This window comes from Lepisosteus oculatus, chromosome 4 (genome assembly GCF_040954835.1).
Source record: "Lepisosteus oculatus isolate fLepOcu1 chromosome 4, fLepOcu1.hap2, whole genome shotgun sequence".
Taxonomy (NCBI): domain Eukaryota; kingdom Metazoa; phylum Chordata; class Actinopteri; order Semionotiformes; family Lepisosteidae; genus Lepisosteus; species Lepisosteus oculatus.
The window spans coordinates 21,481,571-21,500,920 of record NC_090699.1 but is presented as its reverse complement, the minus strand read 5'-3'; the positions used below and the strand labels follow the sequence as shown (position 1 = coordinate 21,500,920).

Here is a 19,350-nt window from a genome sequence, read left to right as displayed (position 1 = left end):
AGCATGAAAGACTAGCCTAAGAAAGCAATGCTTGAGGATGATAAAAAGCATGGGCATTTTCCTGATAGTGAGATACTGGAAAACAAGGTGTCAAATAGTGTATTAAATTGCCTTTTTTATTTCAAAACCAAATTGTATAGAATGTAACAAGCAAAACAATGAACACGCAAAGCCTTATATTAGGAGGGAGTTGTTGCTGTTGACATTGTGTCAGGGCAGAGTTCTATGATGATGACAGCACAAGACTCAGGTATCACAAACATCATTTCACATTGTGAGAAATGTGGTTCTTTCCTCCTTGACACTCTTGTTACAACTTTCTTCCCAGTGCTTTGATTTTTAACCTCCTCTGTAATTTTTGAGGCATTGCAGAAATGTGATGTTGGGATCTACTGTCATTACGAAAAATGTGCTGTCTTTGCTGCTCAGAGCTCTTTACAATTAACACAAGTGCTCTTGCTTCTCCGTTTTATTCCTTTTTATTGTAAAATGTGTTGTTGGACTAAAGCTGCAAGTACAGTGACAGTGAATCTTGTCCAGTGGCACAGTTTCTAATTGCATAGCTGTGGATTGGTGTGATAGCAAACGTTAAAGACAGAGATGGTATTAACAAAGTACACAAGTATCCATACATACCAACCACAGTATCCTCTTCTACTGCCGTTTTAATAATAAAAAAGAACTTACACTTTGTCTCATTGCGTTTTTATGTGTGTAGTAAAATGGGACTTCATACTCTTTTATTACATAGCAGTTTGCCACATACAGTACCCAACTCTGTGTGCTAAGGAGAATCTGTGGTTAAACAGAATAAAATAAATTAAGTATTCTGGAACACATTCTACCAAACCATAATGGCTCTAGTTCTTATACAGTACAGTAAATATTTACTACACTGGAACAAGTAAGAGGTTTGTTCCAGGCTGAAAAGAGAAGAAAGAAAAACACAACGCTTCGGCTGTGGAGCCTTCTTCGGGCGTGAAGATGCCAAGAAGAGAATTTTCTTTCTTCTCTTTTCAGCCTGGAATAAACCTATTACTAGTTCCTCTGCAGCCGACGCATGCTGACGCGGCTTCCCACCTGATTTACTACGCTATGTATGCATTACTCATTCATTCAATATTCATTCAGACTGAGAGTTTGGAATTCAGCAATACATTTTGCAATGAAGCTGTAACGCCTTGGGCAAGTCTAAGGCACAAGAAAGTATTTCAGGTCATTTGCAGGGCGAGGTTTTTGCGCATGGGTTTTAAGTTTCTTGTAAATAGACCGACGTATTATGAAGATGTTTTTTTTTTAGAAAATGCTCACAGGGAGGGACGCAGTGGGGGTGGAACAAAGTCATAGACTAGCAGGAGAAATATAAACAGTTTCTATTAAATGCCACCGTCTTCAAGAAGGAATAAGGAGTATTGAACTTCAGGGCAGTATGTGATAGTAGTTGTCCACCATGATGCCTGAGGTGTACTACAGTATGTTTTGTTTTTCTTTTTTTATTTCTCCAGGTGAGTTCCTAGTTACTTATTTCAACCAGTTGGTGACTTAATTTACCCATGTTATCCCCCGTGTTGGTTACAACTAAAGTGCCCAGTAACATGCACAGTTGAGGACTGGTATGAGCAAGGAGCCAGTTTTGAATACCGGAGCTAAAAATCCAAGCACAAAAAAACAAATCAGAAAAGTAGTGTATTTCATTTCGTAGTAAAAGCACGAAAAACAAGAGTAGTGATAAAAGCTGTTATTGGTATGAACTTTTCAAAGTACCAGAGCAACTGTCAAGAATTTGTATACACACAGACCCTGGCATTCATTTTTCATTAGGCCTTATATTGCATATTTTGCACAGCAACGGCGGCCAGGAAATCGAGTGTGAGAACACTGCAGGAGTGCTTCTTTTCTAGTGAACTTGGATAAATAATCATGTGAAAAATCTTTAATAAAGGACCTTCTGTTCTCTGCTGTTAAAGAGAAAAATCCACTGTTTGTGCAAATTTCTTTATTCTCGTGAGCCCCAGTTTAAACACCACACTGTAAATACTTTTCCAAAAAAAGAGCACTAAAAAACAAGTCCGTTTGCAAAACGAGAGGACACCAGTCTGGTACTTAACTGAAATCGAGTGAACAATGGAAATGTATTTCTGCAAAAGTATTCTAGATCCATGTTTGTATTTTTATTATTCTGGATTAAAAGTGGAGGAATGCTTAATTTACTAATTTCGTAGTCACTTATTACACAACAGTGTATTTTTTGCTTTATGGAAAACACCATTTTTGACAAAAAAGCTAAATGTTTTTTTTTAAATATAGTTGTACCATATTTCCGCACTGTAGTTGTAGTATAATGTACAGTGGTAATGAGAATGACAATATTTGTTAAACGCAGTAATATTTTGGAAAGGTTGGACACAAGATGAAGCACATGAGCCATTTTTATTTGTCACAGTAGGTAGGCGCTAGTTTGCAATACAGTGTTTGTACACAAGAGGGAGACAGATCATCAGCTGTTTGTTTTTTGTTTCTGCTGGAGTAGAAGCGTGAGGTTCTTAAATTCTTTATTAGGCATTTCGTCCGCGTTACAAAAACGCTCGAACTGTTTTAATATTGCCAGCACATTCAAGCTTTATTCATTCAAAAGACCAAAAAAATCTTTTAAACATTCACTCAGTAGTAGCAGTGCAAAGACAAGTTGCTGGAATGAAAGGGGAAGAAAGTACATTCACAGTTCACAGGTAGAATATAGAGACTGTAAAAAAAAAGCACAAGAAGTTTAGAAACATTTGCGGTGGACAATGGAAGGACCAGCCTCGTCGTACTCCTGCTTGCTGATCCACATTTGCTGGAAGGTGGAGAGGGAAGCCAGAATTGAGCCACCAATCCAGACTGAGTACTTGCGCTCAGGCGGGGCAATGATCTGTTAAAAAACACGAGAAGGTTTGGGTAAGGATGAGATTTCTACACGACCATTATGACTGTAAAAAAAAAATCATTTGAGAGATTCAGTAAAAAAAAACATCTCTGGGATACTGTTGGCAAACTTGTACAATCCTACAATTACGCACTTGATGATGCACGAAGTCATTCCGTGCTCAGTTTTCTGTGATTGTTGAGAGCTCATCGTTTGTTTTTCTTGTTTTAATATACCATATCACGTAAAAATAGGAATTGTTCAGTCTTTCAGAAGAAGAAAATCTCTACTGCACACTGTACAAACTAGTACGTGTTGTTATTTAATTACATAAAACCATCCCTGACCTTTTCTGCTCTCATTTGTTTTTAACTGTGATCTCTGTAACTCTTTAAATCCTTTACTTGAGGATCTGATACAGTACTTTATACAGTATATAAAGTCCATTTGTATTCCACATCCTATATCACCCTGTGCCAAATAAAACAATAATCAAAGTTATTATACATCCTGTTTTGAACACCATTTTTGCTCCTCACTGTGCTTGTCTGGTTTCCCAGGACCAGAACACTGTTCTGCTTTCAGTCAGAAACACTTATGGTAAGTGCTGGAAATAAGAATGTGATTATATATTTTTTAACCATTGGGTAACATATAAAGTTTTGCCATTGTGTAAAAAATGATCAACAGACAAACTTCTTCAATAGTCTTCTTTTATCTTGCAGTAGGTTATTATGCACACTGGCTTGGATTGTCAGTTACATTGGCTGAATTGAGTTTCTACAGTGGTGTAATTCCCCCTGAATTATCTGCCGGTGCTGTGTTTAATACGGTTTGCCCTCTATCCCAGATATCCAAAGTATGTTTTCCACACACACCTTGATTTTCATTGTACTGGGCGCCAGTGCTGTGATTTCCTTCTGCATCCTGTCAGCAATACCAGGGTACATGGTGGTGCCTCCAGACAGCACATTGTTGGCGTACAGATCCTTGCGGATGTCAATGTCACACTTCATGATGCTGTTGTAGGTAGTTTCATGAATACCGGCAGATTCCATACCTAGTGTTTACAATAGAGAAACACGCCTCAGTGACACGTTCAGTTAACACAATGAATATATAATGAAAAGGATACATGTAATGAACCCAGAACTGGTCCTAGCTTTCCCTAGGGAAGATCTTGGAAATGAACCACTCCAGATCACAATTTGCGCATACACTACGATTATCAGCCCCCACCCCGAGCTTTTTCACCATGTAGCATTCGGTGTAGCAGCTGCTGAAACCACACTGATATTGTCATCTTACGGAGAAGATGAGAGCGATTTATTACCCTGACAGTGAAATAAACTACTGCACTTAATTCACAACTAACAATACTGTATTATCATTTATACCTAACAAACCACTTCGATTAGCATACAAACAACAGATAGAGCCACTGGGGTGAATTTCTTGGCTCGCATTTGAGGGTGCTGATTAAATATGTTGTATTCCATATTGAGGCGGCCCCCTGGTGGCCTCGGGGCCCTAGGCAGTCGCCTATTTTGCCTCGGCCAAGGTGCGGTTCTGAATAGTCCTGTAAATAGAAGGGTGAAGTGTAGAATAGAGACACGAGTCTAGGTATGTGTGGGCAGTGGCCTGCATGCCGACAGCATGCTTTAATCTGCTCCGGAACGGTGAAGTGGCCCAGATGGACATACCGATGAATGAAGGCTGGAAGAGGGTCTCGGGGCAGCGGAACCTCTCGTTGCCAATGGTGATGACCTGGCCATCAGGGAGCTCGTAGCTCTTCTCCAGGGAGGAGGAGGAAGCGGCGGTGGCCATCTCGTTCTCGAAGTCCAGCGCCACGTAGCACAGCTTCTCCTTGATGTCGCGCACGATTTCTCGCTCAGCTGCAGGGGGAGAACGCAACAGTGCCGCTCTCTTTCAGGAAATCAACTCTCTCCTCTTCCCCGCTGCACCTACGGTTTCTTATAGACTGGGAGTTACGACTCGATAAATAAAACTGTTGAACAGAAATCAGCATTGGCCTATAGCTCCCATGAACTCCACTGGATCTGGCTTGCCTCCTAACCTGAAATGTTAGGAGGCAAGCCGTGTGGTATGGCAACACCTCTTCGCGAGAAAGAAAGGCACTACAGAGAATGGTCAATATGGCCCAGAAGATCATCGGCTGCGGTCTCACCGAGATTAAACAGCTCTATGAGGACCGCTGCCGTGGTAGAATTCTGGCCATCACAGAGGACAGTCACCACCCAGGGCATGAGCTCTTCACCCCACTGCCCTCAGGCAAGAGATATAAGAGCATACGGTCACTTACCACTAGATTCTTCAATAGCTTCTATCCACAAGCAGTGAGACTGGCGAACACATTTAGCCATCCCCCTCGGACCACACCTACACCATCACCATCTACCTCTTTATGATTTCTTATCTATTGCACATCTCCAGTCATTGTTTACACGTCTGTATTGTTTACATCCAAACTGTCTGCATGTTTACTTGCACATTGTCTATTGTTTGTTTGTACATTGTCTTGATGCACTGTTTGCACTTTGTTTTGTTTTTTACACTTGTTTTACAAACGAGAGACTTTCTGTAAGTAAGAATTCCATTGTACCAGTACCGGTTACATATGGCAATAAAGTTCAAAGTTCAAAGTTCAAAGTTCAAAGAAATGAGTTTTTCTTTTTCTCTGCCCCAGTTACGTACCAGTAGTCACAAAAGAGTAGCCGCGCTCGGTCAGGATCTTCATGAGGTAGTCAGTGAGATCACGGCCAGCCAGGTCCAGGCGCATGATGGCGTGGGGCAGAGCGTAGCCTTCATAAATGGGTACATTGTGGGTGACACCATCACCAGAGTCAAGGACAATACCTGTTGAGGAGACTCCCTCAGTTAGACATCAAGCTGTAGGTTTGATGACATGTGATGCAAGAAATGCGTTTGGAAAAAACAGGTCCTCTCACCTGTGGTACGGCCTGAAGCATAAAGGGACAGCACAGCCTGGATGGCAACATACATGGCTGGGACATTGAAGGTCTCAAACATGATCTGGAAATTGAGGACAGGTTTTTTATGGAAGAGATGTGAAAACGTCAGACTGTGGAAGAGATCATTCAATCAATTATCTACTTACAGTACAATCAAATTAGCTAGAAGGGCCAAATGGTGTCTCTTTCTTATGTTCCGCTATGTACTTTTGGAATATAGCTTAAAATTTCAATTTATAACTTATGTCATAGCTTTATATAGTTTTACTAAAGAAGGCCTTAAGATATAAATGGTAATATCTTATTAATTATAATATCATGCCATTTAATTTAGCTTTATAGTCCAAAACAATAAGGAAATATAATAAAGTGTTGTTGAAATATACTGTCAAAGAGAAATTTGGGAAAATCCAAAGAGTGTCCCATCTGTGGAGAGGCAGGTGGGCAGGCCTTAGCTGTGACCGCTAAAGGGACCTGGCCATGTTTGCTCGGTGACCACCTGGGTCATCTTCTCTCGGTTGGCCTTGGGGTTCAGGGGCGCCTCAGTCAGCAGGGTGGGGTGCTCTTCTGGGGCAACGCGGAGTTCATTGTAGAATGAGTGGTGCCAGATCTAAAATCAAGCAGAAAAATCTTAGTTGTAGACAAAACAGGAATACTAGAAAGAAAATGTATCAGAGTGGTTGGACTGTCATGCTTTTTTTAAGATCACCAAAGGTAGATTCCATCAATCTTTCTGTGGTTGTGATTCCTGAATTTGTCCTTTTTTTTTCTTAAAGGCCATTTTTGTGTTGCTGTCTGAAGCTCTTGCATTATACAATGTTTGTTAAATTATGTTTGTTACAAATTAAAGGAATCGCCTCTATCATAACTCAACAGCTTTCTCATTGGAAAAGTGTTAGGAAGTCTGTTTTTCCATGTTGTTTTTTAAACAAGTGAAGTGTAGTTCTTAAGGCTGCAGGAGACCAGAGACCTCTTAATGAGTACTCATTCATGCTGTGTACAGCCCTAGGGAATGCAGTCTGCTCATGATATTCACAATGACAGGTCTGGTGGCAACATAAGGTACAGTAAAACAATTTCTGTAATGATAGCAAAGACAAATGTCTATATCTGTAAGTAAAAAATGTTGATGATGAAATCCTTACTTTTTCCATGTCGTCCCAGTTAGTGATGATCCCGTGTTCGATGGGATATTTCAGGGTCAGTATACCTCTCTTGCTCTGAGCTTCATCACCTACATAACTGTCCTTCTGTCCCATTCCTACCATCACACCCTAAGAGCGGAGCAATGAAAAGATCACATAAATCACAAAATTACTAGGGTTTCAGTGCTTGGGGTGATATCCTTGGAAAATAAGGTGACAGACCATTTTCAAGAATAGTTTTAAAAGGACTGAGGATGTAAAACAAATAGTGTGTTTATTTACACAGTAGCATTATGAACACCAGAATTTTGCCAAGTTAAAGAGAGAAGATCAAACACACTAAACAGAAACTTAACCAAGGGTATTGTGAAACTTACTACAAAGTGTTTCTGGTACTTTTTATTAATAAAAAAGTAAAGCACATCAGATGATATTCTAAAACAGGATTCCCTAACCCTGGTCCTGCAGAGCCCCAGTCCAATAGGTTTTAAAAATCACTAGGTTGGGGCTGGGACCAAATTTAAGGGAATAATTTGTTATGTTACAGTATGTAATTTAGGCATCTTGCAGGACTAAAATCTGTGTACCATTCAGGTTTCAAGTACCAGAGTTTAGTTAGTCTTATTGAAAAGATCATTTAGTGACTTTTACCAAATAACTTGTCTTCATGAACAATAACTTATCTTCATGAACACGTGACTTGTAAGACTGACTGGGTTCTAGATCTGGAGACCCTAGTCCTAGAACTGCTGTGATCAGCAGTCACACCTTCCCTGTATGGACCAGCCAGTGAGAGCAGGGTTCTCATCAGCTGGCCTCTGCCTTCTCCGCGTTCTGCCCACCTGGTGTCTGGGACGGCCCACAATGGAGGGGAACACGGCTCTGGGGGCGTCGTCCCCGGCGAAGCCTGCCTTACAGAGACCTGACCCATTGTCACACACCAGAGCTGTGGTCTCCTCTTCGTCACACATCGTCACCTCACTTCGCTTTCTTCAACTCAAACGGGAAACAATCGCTGTAACCACAATGCACAGTTACAGAACAGCTCTCTCCTTCAGTTCAGTGGTCAAGCAGTACCCCTGTGGTTTCCTGTTTTATTCTAAATGCTACAGTTTTTTTTTTATTCTGGAGTATTCAAAATATGTTGTGATGGAAGTACTCCAGACCATATTAGAGAATGAGCTTCCAGAATTGTCTGTCGTATATAAGCACACACTCTTCCTTCTTGAATGAGCATCTGTCATTGGCTCACTGTTGTAATAAATCATCTTCAACTATTTTTTAACAAATGATTAATTCTGATTGTCCCAGTCAAAAGAGCTGCATTTTTTAGTTAAAAGCACAGTACATATTTTGCAAATGTGATGTAAGAATTGCTGTTCTCCTTTAATGAGCTGTAATAAATCAAGTATGGTACTGTGATTCTTTTCTACTCAGGTAGGGATGTAAAGATTCAGCTCGACCCAAGTTTTGACCTATTTTTTCTTTGACTAGTTTCACAAATTGTGATCACTTGGGTTTGTGGAATCAATGTCTTCTGCTGATAAAATTAAAATAATGATGTTCAGTAAAAATAGTGAAATTGCTCCCTTAGTAACAGTTTAGAACTTTTTGCTTTAAATAAATCAAAGATGGAGCAGGTTGGAGTTAAAAATATCTATGCGTCAGGTTGGATAGTGCCTTAATATTCAAAGCTCATAGTAATACAATTCAGACTGAAGTCAACCTTAGGCGTGGATTACTTTGGTGGTACAAAATCGTTTTTTACTCTAGACAAATGCTTCATTGGCTTTGGTAGTTTACAAATCTTTTATTGGGAAAAGGCACTATAGAAAATAAAGGTTATTAAAATCACCAAACACAAATGACGGTTGTATAATAATAATAACAACAACAACAATTATTATTATTATTATAACTTATTTAGAATATAATAATCCACTGGATAGCTGCGGTGAGTTTGTGCAGTTCACTCACTCCTCGATGAATGAAATTCCTAACATGGGAAAAACTTCCAAATTAGGAAAAGATCAAGAAAAATGCCTGGTGTTAGTTTAGATCACTCCCTTTCCATTGGCCTTGCCTGCCTTAGAAAGCCATAAAAAGACGAAGATGGGGAGAGTATCTTGCGACGTAGCCTCCACAGGAATCCCACACAACCATATTTAGTAATAAAACTCAAAGGAATCATGCTTTATATGCCAGAAGATCCCAGCCAGAGCACACTTCCTTGAAGGAGCAAGACTTTGAGGTTACTGCCAAGAATCAATTAGCATTTAAATATGCAGCCCTTCAGTTTGGTTTCCTACATTTGAAGATAACCTTTGTAAACTCACATCAGTACAAATACTAACTCTTTTACGAGATTATGGCATTGACATTAAGGACTCAATTAATATGAGCAACAGCCACATGATGTTCTGCAAATGGAAAAATCACACAGAGCCCACATTGCTTTTCTATCTGCATAGTAAACGCAAGTACCATTTCAGATTACATCTTATATTCTTTTAAGATTTTCAGCTCTGCTTTTAGGAAATCCCTTTTTTTCTAACAAATTTCAATTTGTTATGAGTAAACCGAGATGCAAGTGGGTCATACAAAAAAAGAAAATAAAAGCTGCAGTACTTTGATCAATAAAAATCTGCTATCACCACACCTCAGTATTACATGCATTAAAAATACCATTTTCTTTCTCAAGACACATTTTCCAATACAGAGCATCACCTCAGTAATATACAAGCTGCTAAATCACTTATCTCTTAACATATGAAACATGCAGCACATGTTTTACATAAGCCATTTGAAAAAGCCACTGAAATACAAGCAAAATAGTTTCTAAATGTATAATGCAATTACAATCAATTTGCATGATAGATCTGAAAACCTGCCCTGCACAAGCTTGTGCATTTCAGCAGATAGTATGCCACACTACATGATTTTGAAGACTGACAGCTGAGTTTCTCAGACTTGCAGTGATGATTCGGCAAGCTGTTTTATAAACCACACAAGCCAACTCCTGTCACAGTGTAATGAATAGAGCGCAGCATCCTGATTTCTACTTCCATGAAGCAGGCAGCTGGATTAGCTTGAATGACACTTACCCTGACAGCGCTTGGCCGGGGGTTTGCTGCTCGGGGATGGTGTAAGATCCATCTGCCAGGGGAGAGTTTATGTAGTTCCTGATCCCACACTTTTCCCTCCCACTTCCCAAACAAGGAGCTGGGGCAGAAGGCAGCTCTGTCCCTCACTCTAACGCAACCTTATAGGGATTGCATTAGAGAAACTCCAGTCTGGGTGGTCAGCCAATGTCTTCTGCTCATTCCATGGTTCTTGTACTGAGTGAGGAGGAGACTTCGTCATCCTGGAATATAAACACATCAGATCCTCAGGACTGCTGAGGACTGGTAAAATATGCTTCCATCCTCCCTGACATAGAGCATCCGTCCAAGGAGAGATGGGCAGAGATCCAACATTGTATCAGAAAAGGTTTTGTATTTCAAGGTAAAGCAAGCTTACAACATGTGTTACTGCCAGATTGGAGTAGTTCCAACAATACATTCATGCAACAGGGTGAATAATTTCACTCATTCGCAGTCTGATGCTGGAAACACTGCACCGTTAATGATCAGCTATTTAACCCTGTTAAAATGGGAGATGATTTGAGAACAGACATGTATCCCTTCCTGTAACGGCTTAAAATAAAAGCTCAACTTTTAGTCCAAAGAAATATTTCCTAAGCTTAGATTTAAGTGTACATTTACCAAACCTTATAGTCTTGCATCTCCAAGTTTGAGACTGAAATTGAGTGAGGGACCATCAGTAAGAAAGCTTTTGGCTACAGATACAGATTCAGGCAGCGGAAACTCAGAATGGATTATGTATAAAGGAATTAAGGATGATAAAAGGACAAAAGGCCTTCGGTATCTGTCACTCTATTAAAAGTTTTAACAGGAAACTAGAGGCTGACCTTCCCCCATTTTCTGCTGGCATTGTAACTGTCTTCTTTGCATTCATAACTGAAGAATGGCCCAGACATCCAGAGCAAAATCCAACTCTGGAGCATCAATACTGCAAAACTGAATCATACTGGAAAGTATCTGACATGCTTATTTAAAGAAAAAGTAAAGGCTACACCCAGACAGTGAGGGAATTTTACAGCAAACACCTTGTGCCAACAAAAACTAGTATTTGACAATGTGAAGAGTAAAATGTGATGTAAACACCCCAATAAGAGTGCTGCTTTCATTTTCAGTGAACTCATCTTGGAAAATCAATATTAAGCATATATTAAATCTATATATTTATCATGGTATAGGTCAAATGTTTTGAAGCAAGAAGTGGTATATTATTGTTCACTTTTCTTATACTGACTTAGACTTTTTATAATATGTGGCAGATATTGATGATGAAGTTATCTCACCAGTTTAACGGCCTCCCAATGCAGTTTCCTCTTACTAGGTGCGTAAGGTGCTTGAAACCTACAGGTTAACCGTAACCTAAGGTTGTGCGTATATAAGACCATAAAAAAGGTTACAAATGAGAAGAGGCCATTCAGTCCATTTCACCCGATTGGTTGTAGCTGATTAAACCAAGGATCTCATTCGGCCATTTGTTGAAATAAATCATGGTTTCTGCTTCAACAACATGTCACACAGCCCTTTATATTTCAAATTAACTTCCACACACTTTTCACTCGTGTCCTGTGGTTCGTTAGGAACAGCGACGCAGGTTTCAACCAGTGTAAACAGTGAAACAGTTTCAATTGGAACATGTACTGTATATGTGTGTTTGCAAGTATATTCACACAGAAACACACATCCCCATATGCGCTGTATATCCATAATATTATTTCTAAAATTTTTAAATGCTTTACAAAAGAGTTACTACTGTATATTAATTTCTGTTTCAAAAGAAGGGTGTAAAAACTAGATATAATTCTCCATTCACAGAAGACTGAATGAAGCAATTATTAACAGCTCAGGTTGAACCAAGGCATGATCAAAACCTTTGGCAAAACCTGAGGCTTAACTTCAATGAGGTCATGTTTCTATAAATAATTGCTGAAGCAAGACATCATCTCAAACTCTTTTAGGTCAGTAGGCACGATTCAGACATTTCGATGACATGCCTTGCATGGATTATACATATTTCCCTTGTGTGATTCTGCAGATATTATTGTAAGGGGATGTTCATTAGCACTGAACATTGGTGCATGCAGAGATCTTAAGAGGTTTCATAAATCATGTGTCAGGCCAGAGTGATATAGATTTATAGTTGTTAAAAAGCTTACAGAAATTGTGCAGGGGATCAGCCTGGGTCACATTAAAGGTTATTTCATTTTTTGACTAATATGCAAATGAAAGATTTTAGAGCACAGTGGGGCAGTGTAATATACTGAGAACATATTGGAGGTTTACAGCTATGGAGGACTGTCATGTAAAAAATCTGATGTCTTAAAATCAATCTACATTATTCCCAGTGTTGAAGCCTGCTTTAGAAAATGTGTAGGTGGCTACTTCATTAAACGGAACTTCTTTGAAACAAGTCCTGTCATTGCCAGTTTACCATTGATTTAAAACAACCTGTCTTCTAAAGAATTATACCAGGCAGATGACACCACTTCTGGAATAAGTTTCCCTATACTCAGTGGTATTTAATAGCGCTTCAGTGCATCACTGTGTTGTATTGTTTGCCCTAAATGTGGCTGTATTCTAGACGTTTTTTGTAAAATTAAAATAGTTGTAGATTACGATTAGATTTTAAGAGGAATAGTTCTGGCAAACATGAGACTACAGGCTGAGGTTTTGATGGTTTCAAAAGAAGTAATGTGTTCTCTCGTGTGCTTCACTAATCTGTCCCTTCCATTCACGGAGGAGGCCGAGTGCTGAACTACGATGGTGCATTCTTTCCATGCTCAAGTAAGACAACACAACTGCTGTCTGGAGGCATGCCTGGAATGGAGGTTGTTTATAAAAAATGAAGCTAGCGTTCAATCCCTGTTTGACTTAAGACGAGAAAACTCCCATATACTCATAGCTGTAGGCAGGGCTGACATTTTCCTAAAACACACAAAGCCAGATTTGGGCTTCATAAATTGTGTTTTTAGGTGAAAGATAACTGTTTTCAGATATATACTGTAGAAAATATATGATGAATTAAACTCAATAACAATGATTTAAGCTCTACAGTAGTTTACCAGCTTATGCATCCTTCATAACCAGTCATTTTTGTGCTTTGTTGTGGATCTTCCTGTGTTCCCATTATGAGAGCTTCAGCCTGTTAAAAACACTGTTGTCCCTCTTGTTATCTCTATTAAACACTAATTATATTGCACCTATTTATCTTTTATTGTACTTCCTGTCCAGGATGGGACATTTCCAGACATACTTTACTTCCTTCTTAAAATGATAAAATCCCTTTTCTTTTGTTATGAAGTCAGCTGTGTGCCCCTCAATACATATTTCAATGTGTTGAAAAACCCTTTCCAAAAAAATCAATACCATACTTGCACAGTCTGATTAGGTATTAGAGGAGGGACCAGAGCCTCACTGCTCTTTTGTATTTGTTCCATGCACATATTTTTTAATTTAGGAAAAAAAGAACAAAAAAATATAATTTTTCACATTGTACACCAATGCACGGCTTTTGAAAACAGGAGTCAAAAATAAATTAAAGCTTAAGTAAATCAAACATTCAAGGAATACAATGACTTGGCTCCACAGTAAAGAAATCTGTTTTTTACACAGCTAGGATAACATGCACAGACTTTTATGCAACACCAAAAAAGGAACTATTCAGTAAATAAGGAGAGACTTGGCAGACTGCTTTTTTTCAAGGCATTTAAGGGAAGAAATAGTCTACAGAAGGTGTGGTCTTGGAAAGCGGCTTGTAACATTATTAGATTTCCCCATAGGAAAGTTACCCTACAAATTTTTTGTGCTTCATGGGTCTTAGAAATTAGGCTTGTTTCTGCTTAAAAGCACTTTACCATTATCTAGCTCATTGCTGCTTCTAACCATGTTCAGTTAGGCTTTCTCCATTAAACGTAATCATAAAACCTGCAGTTTAATCCTGTTTTAAGGACAGTGACACAACTATATCTGTCCTCATCAGTCTATACAGCGAGCACTTGATGAAAGCATTAAACTCATCTGGTGTTAATTCAGGTTTAGTTGATAATGAAAATTCTGTGCTTTAAGTCAAACAGGTGTCTTTTGTTTGACAGCTTTTGTGACAGCTAAGAGCTATATAAGATTAAGATGACCAAAAATAAATAAAACCAAATAGATTTTTAATCTTTATTGATTAATGCTGTTACTTTGTTGATAAATGCAAAATATGTATAACAGTAATTAAATTCAGTTACTAATATTATATGATGTAATATAAATACAGTATAGTTAATAAAGTTATTTTTTCTTCCAATGGAAAAATCAATTATATTTACAAGGTTCTGTGGGATGTGGTATTTAGTTGTATTATTTTTCATTATTTTTGTTTAATATTTATTATTGACAATGGTTTTGCAACAGGGGGCATATTCAGTGTAGTCCTGGAGATCTCATTTCTTTCCACTAGTCACAATGTATTCTGCCAAGCACTGCAGACTATTACAGAGGTGCATTTTGTTCTTTTTTTGACTGACAGCACCTCTCTCTTTATGAGAAAATCACAGTTAACGCTTTTTTCTGCCAGCAAACAACAAATCAGACCAGTACTTGGGTCACTGATCATTGTGACAAATGCATAAGTAGGTAGAAAATAAGAATGACTTGCCAATAAAGCAATAAAAGATGCCAATAACCCTATTTGAAATACACACATGGGTGTGGCTGTGGTGGGACTACATCAACATTTTTTATTCCACCATAGTAACAAACAGTACAATTAATATAAGCATTGCTCTCTGTATTTATATAAGCATGTGTTACAACATTTTTTACATTGCAAAAAAACACTTATTTAAAAAAAACAAACTAAAATAACATTTCCAGAGACTCCTGTAAAGCAAACATAGTACATAGAACATTCAACTATGATGTGAGTAAACAATTAGCAAGTGAAAAGGTCAGTCTGATCAGATATACTAACAAAGGATCAGAGGGGTTAAAAGTGTGTGCATTTGCCAAAACACTCGACATGTGCTTTGACCGAAAATGGCAAGGCAGCTCAGCTCTGATAGGGCTCTTCCTGACTGAATCCCATTGGATTTCAGGGAACAACAGGCATCTGCTTAAAACAAACCAGAAGCCTGGATTCTCATGAGGGCTGCCAATGCCAATGTCTCACTTCAGCCTGAACCTCTGTGGGGCTTCCCTCACCATCTCACGGGAGGTTAAATCAAATCAGGGAATAAAAGTGAAATGGACGTTCAGAGCAACATGTTGAGTAAATTACTTACACATACTCAAAGCTCTCCAACCTTGCTTCCTCTGTGTCTTATTTATACATTTGCCAAAGGGTACTCAGTACCCCAGTGTAGCGCTCTGAGTAAAAAAAATGTTAATAGAAACTGCCAAGCTGTCAAGATATTTCATGTAAATGCAAAACAAGTTTCCTATATAAATGTGTTTAGAATGGATTAATTATAAAGAAATGATGAGGCCTAACGAGGCCAGGAACATACGGTATGTACCAAGGAAGAAATGATTATTAAGGGGGGCTTTAATTTTCCTCACATACAGTATATCCACATGTTTGTGTGAGTTTCCTTCAGGTGTTCCCGTTTCCTTCCCGTCCAAAAACATACTGGTAGGTTAATTGGGTTCTGGGAAACTTTTCCCTGGTGTGACTGTTTGTGTGTTTGTGTCTGTTTTTGTTCATACCCTGTGATGGACTGCCATTCCATCCGAGGAATATCCTGCCTTATACCCATTGCTTGCCAGAATAGGCTCCAGCTCCTCCATGACCCTGTATTGGATGAAGCGGTTATAAAATGTATAGATGGATATTAGGAAGCACCAATAGGGATGTCAGCAACTTAGAACTGAAACGGTAAACATGGCAACCAACTACTTTCTCAGTTAAAGTACTCAGAGGACCTATTGCAGTGAATATCTGTATCAATCTAGTCTTCTCAAATAATCAAGGTAGAGGTAAGGAAAACAGAGGTGCCAGAACCATTCAAAAACTGTAATAATATTATTATAATATATATATATATTTCAATACATTTTTGATTGCAAAGACAGTCCAAAATAAAGGATGTAAGAGGAGTAGAATCTACAGTATCTGAAGCATAGACTCATCTCACAAGTAAGGAAAGCAAAGCACAGTAAGCAGTGGACCAAAGTTTTAACAAATCAGTTAAACCTTTTTAATCTGCTTTTTTTTTCTGAGAATAAATTTAAAAAAAAATGCACAGGACCACACCAGGTCACAAGTTACAAGCACAGGTCAAGAAGAGTAGTGGAGAGACCAAGACGGAGATAGAAAAGAATATTACAATGAAGACAAAATATTTTTTCAGTATTGCCACAGCAAAAGAACATTAATGAATGAAGTAAAATGCCTCAGAGATAACTCATGAAAGGGAAATGGATAAAATTATCAAAATAATATTTCACTGAAATGTTTATCACTCAGCAGCATATCTTGTATTAGCAAAGAAGAGCTAAGTGTTTCAGGTACCAGAAGCATTGAAAGATAGTTAAATCTCCAGGGCCTGATGGTATTCTACCAAAAGTACATAAGGAAACGAGATGCTATTTATAGGACATTAACAGTACTGTTTCAACTGTCTCTCAAGACAGGGGAAATACTGAATGGAAAATGACTAATTTAGTGCCTATTCAAAAAAGGTGACAAGACTGAACCAATATGTCTTACCCCTATTAAATGTAAGATTATACAGTGGACACACGAATAATTAGATCTATAGTAGATGAATATCTGCATGGCCATAGGATTCGCTAGCAGGATAAAAAGGTGACGTGGATGTGATTTTCACATCTGAAAGTAACAGGCTGTCTTTTAGGTTTCTTGCCATGATTCTTGTAAGAGACATCTTTTAATGAGATGTCAGGTCAATAGGAATAACAAGAGAAAGACCGATGAACTTTAATAGCATAATGAGTCCAATAGTGTGGGAGAACCATTATGTTTGGAGCTAGATCAGACTGACCTGGTTTGGACCTATTACAATCACATACAATCACGGAGAAGGAGTAATCATTTTGTGTAGGTTTTTTTTCTTATTCTGCTACAATTCTATTTAAAAATGTATACACCAGCTTGCAATAGTTTTCAGCCCTTCCAGTATTATATATTAACATATAGATTTGTTGAATTGCAATGTAATGCATTCACATTCTTTAAATGAACTATTTTAACCAAAATTTGAATGCTCAACCTGAACTATTTTAATAATAATAATAATAATAATAATAATAATAATAATAATAATAATAATTGTTGCTGTTGTTGTAGTTGTTGCTGCTGCTGATAATAATAATAAAAAAAATACATGAACAGATTTATAGTTAGACAGCACCCTTCCCAGGGAAGTGATTTTCACCCATTCTTCTCTGCCAAGAACTCAGCATCTGTAATTCTACCAAATGGAAGATCACTGGAAGTTAGTGAATTCTTTTGCAGTGCACTGTATACGGTACATACCATAAAAGTTTATTGTGACAATAATTTGGCTATCTCTTTTGCATTTTGCAGAGCGGATGTGTGTAAAGTTTTTAAAAAGACCAATCCACGCAAAGGCTCCTGGCCCTGATGCTATCCCTGGCCGTGTTCTGAAAGCATGTGCAGACCAGCTGGCAGATGTCTTCTCTGACATTTTCAATCTCTCTCTAGCTCAGTCTATAGTTCCTTCCTGCTTTAAGAAAACCACCATTGTCCCTGTTCCGAAAAAACCCAGAGTCAGCTGCCTAAATGACTACCGCCCTGTTGCACTCACATCAGTTATCATGAAGTGCTTCGAGAGCCTGGTCAAAGCATACATCACCTCCTCACTGCCTGACACCCTAGATCCACTGCAATTTGAGTATCGCCAGAACAGGTCAACTGAAGATGCTATTGCCACTGCCCTCCATACTGCCCTCTCACACCTGGATAAGAAAGGAACATATGTGAGAATGATGTTTATTGATTACAGCTCAGCATTCAATACCATAGTGCCCTCAAAGCTTGTCATCAAGCTCCAGGACCTAGGATTGAACACCTCCCTCTGTAACTGGATCCTGGACTCCTTGACGGAACGTCCGCAGGTGGTGAAGGTGGGCACCAACATATCCTCTACCCTGACTCTAAACACTGGAGCACCCCAAGGCTGCGTGCTTAGTCCTGTCCTCTACTCCTTATTTACCCATGATTGTGTCGTCAGAGATACTGTAACTCAAACTCCATCATTAAGTTTGCGGACGATACAACAGTCATTGGCCTGAGCACAGATGGAGAGGAGTCTGCGTACAGGGAGGAGGTTGAAACCCTGGCAGCATGGTGCCAGGAGAACAACCTCTCTCTTAACATCAGTAAGACAAAGGAGATGATTGTGGACTATAGGAAACATCAGGGAGGAGATCACACACCTATCTACATCAATGGGACTGCAGTGGAGAGGGTCAGGAGTTTTAAGTTCCTGGGAGCTAACATCTCAGGGGACTTAACCTGGACCCACTAAACCAACACCGTGGTCAAGACAGCACGGCAGCGCCTATTCTTTCTCCGCAGGCTAAAGAAGTTCGGCATGCCATCACTTATCCAGGCCAACTTCTACAGGTGCACTATTGAGAGCATCCTGACTGGTTGCATCACTGCCTGGTATGGGAACTGCTCCGCCAAGAATTGCAAAGTACTGCAGAGGGTGGTGAAGTCAGCGCAGCTCATCCCCGGTTGTGAGCTACCAAACATCCAGGATATCTACTCATTCTCCATTCCATTCTCAAGGACCCCAGTCATCCCAGTCACAAACTGTTTTCACTCCTACCATCTGGTAAACGGTACTGAAGCATTCGGTCCAAGTCCAACAGATTACGGAACAGCTTCTACCTCCGGGCAATAAGACTGCTAAATAGCCAACCTGCAGCTCCTTAGCAAATCACCTGTAATGGCTACATGGACACAGTTTTCACTGTATTCAGGATAACTGCACTACTTGTATATATTGCATACACCATGGACACATAGCAGCTCTACTCATATTGAGTTTTATTCCATTTCAAAAAACGTAACCTCAATTTTGTGATTTTTGTGAATTTTGTGATTTTTGTGAGCTTGCAGAAAAGACATTTCATTGCCAGCAACTATTGCTGCACGCCATATTGTTGTGCATTTGATAAATAAACTTTGATTT

The 19,350-nt window shown here is 39.0% G+C and overlaps 1 protein-coding gene across 2 annotated transcripts; it reads right to left on the bottom strand.

The window, feature by feature from the left end:
• Positions 1-2,411: 2,411 nt before the first annotated feature.
• Positions 2,412-10,256, bottom strand: acta2 (actin alpha 2, smooth muscle). 2 transcript variants are annotated; one of them, XM_015346688.2, is made up of 9 exons: positions 10,148-10,256; positions 7,886-8,058; positions 7,044-7,172; positions 6,398-6,508; positions 5,875-5,959; positions 5,621-5,782; positions 4,609-4,800; positions 3,784-3,965; positions 2,412-2,911 (listed from the first exon to the last, which is right to left on the bottom strand). In XM_015346688.2, exons 2-9 carry the CDS (start codon positions 8,012-8,014, stop codon positions 2,768-2,770), a joined length of 1,134 nt encoding a protein of 377 aa, XP_015202174.1. In that variant the 5' UTR covers positions 8,015-8,058; positions 10,148-10,256; the 3' UTR covers positions 2,412-2,767. The 2 variants fall into 2 exon arrangements, with proteins under 2 accessions (XP_015202174.1, XP_006630430.1); XM_006630367.3 differs by having other exon boundaries at positions 7,886-8,039; positions 10,148-10,202.
• Between the last annotated feature and the right edge of the window lie 9,094 nt (positions 10,257-19,350).

Excerpts from the sequence above, each read along its gene's own strand:
- acta2 (XM_015346688.2), bottom strand. The coding sequence starts at position 8,014 with ATGTGTGACGAAGAGGAGACCACAGCTCTGGTGTGTGACAATGGGTCA. Across the intron at positions 7,173-7,885 it reads TGGGCCGTCCCAGACACCAG|GGTGTGATGGTAGGAATGGG; the intron begins GTGGGCAGAACG and ends CTCCGCTCTTAG. Across the intron at positions 5,783-5,874 it reads TGCTTCAGGCCGTACCACAG|GTATTGTCCTTGACTCTGGT; the intron begins GTGAGAGGACCT and ends TCTCCTCAACAG.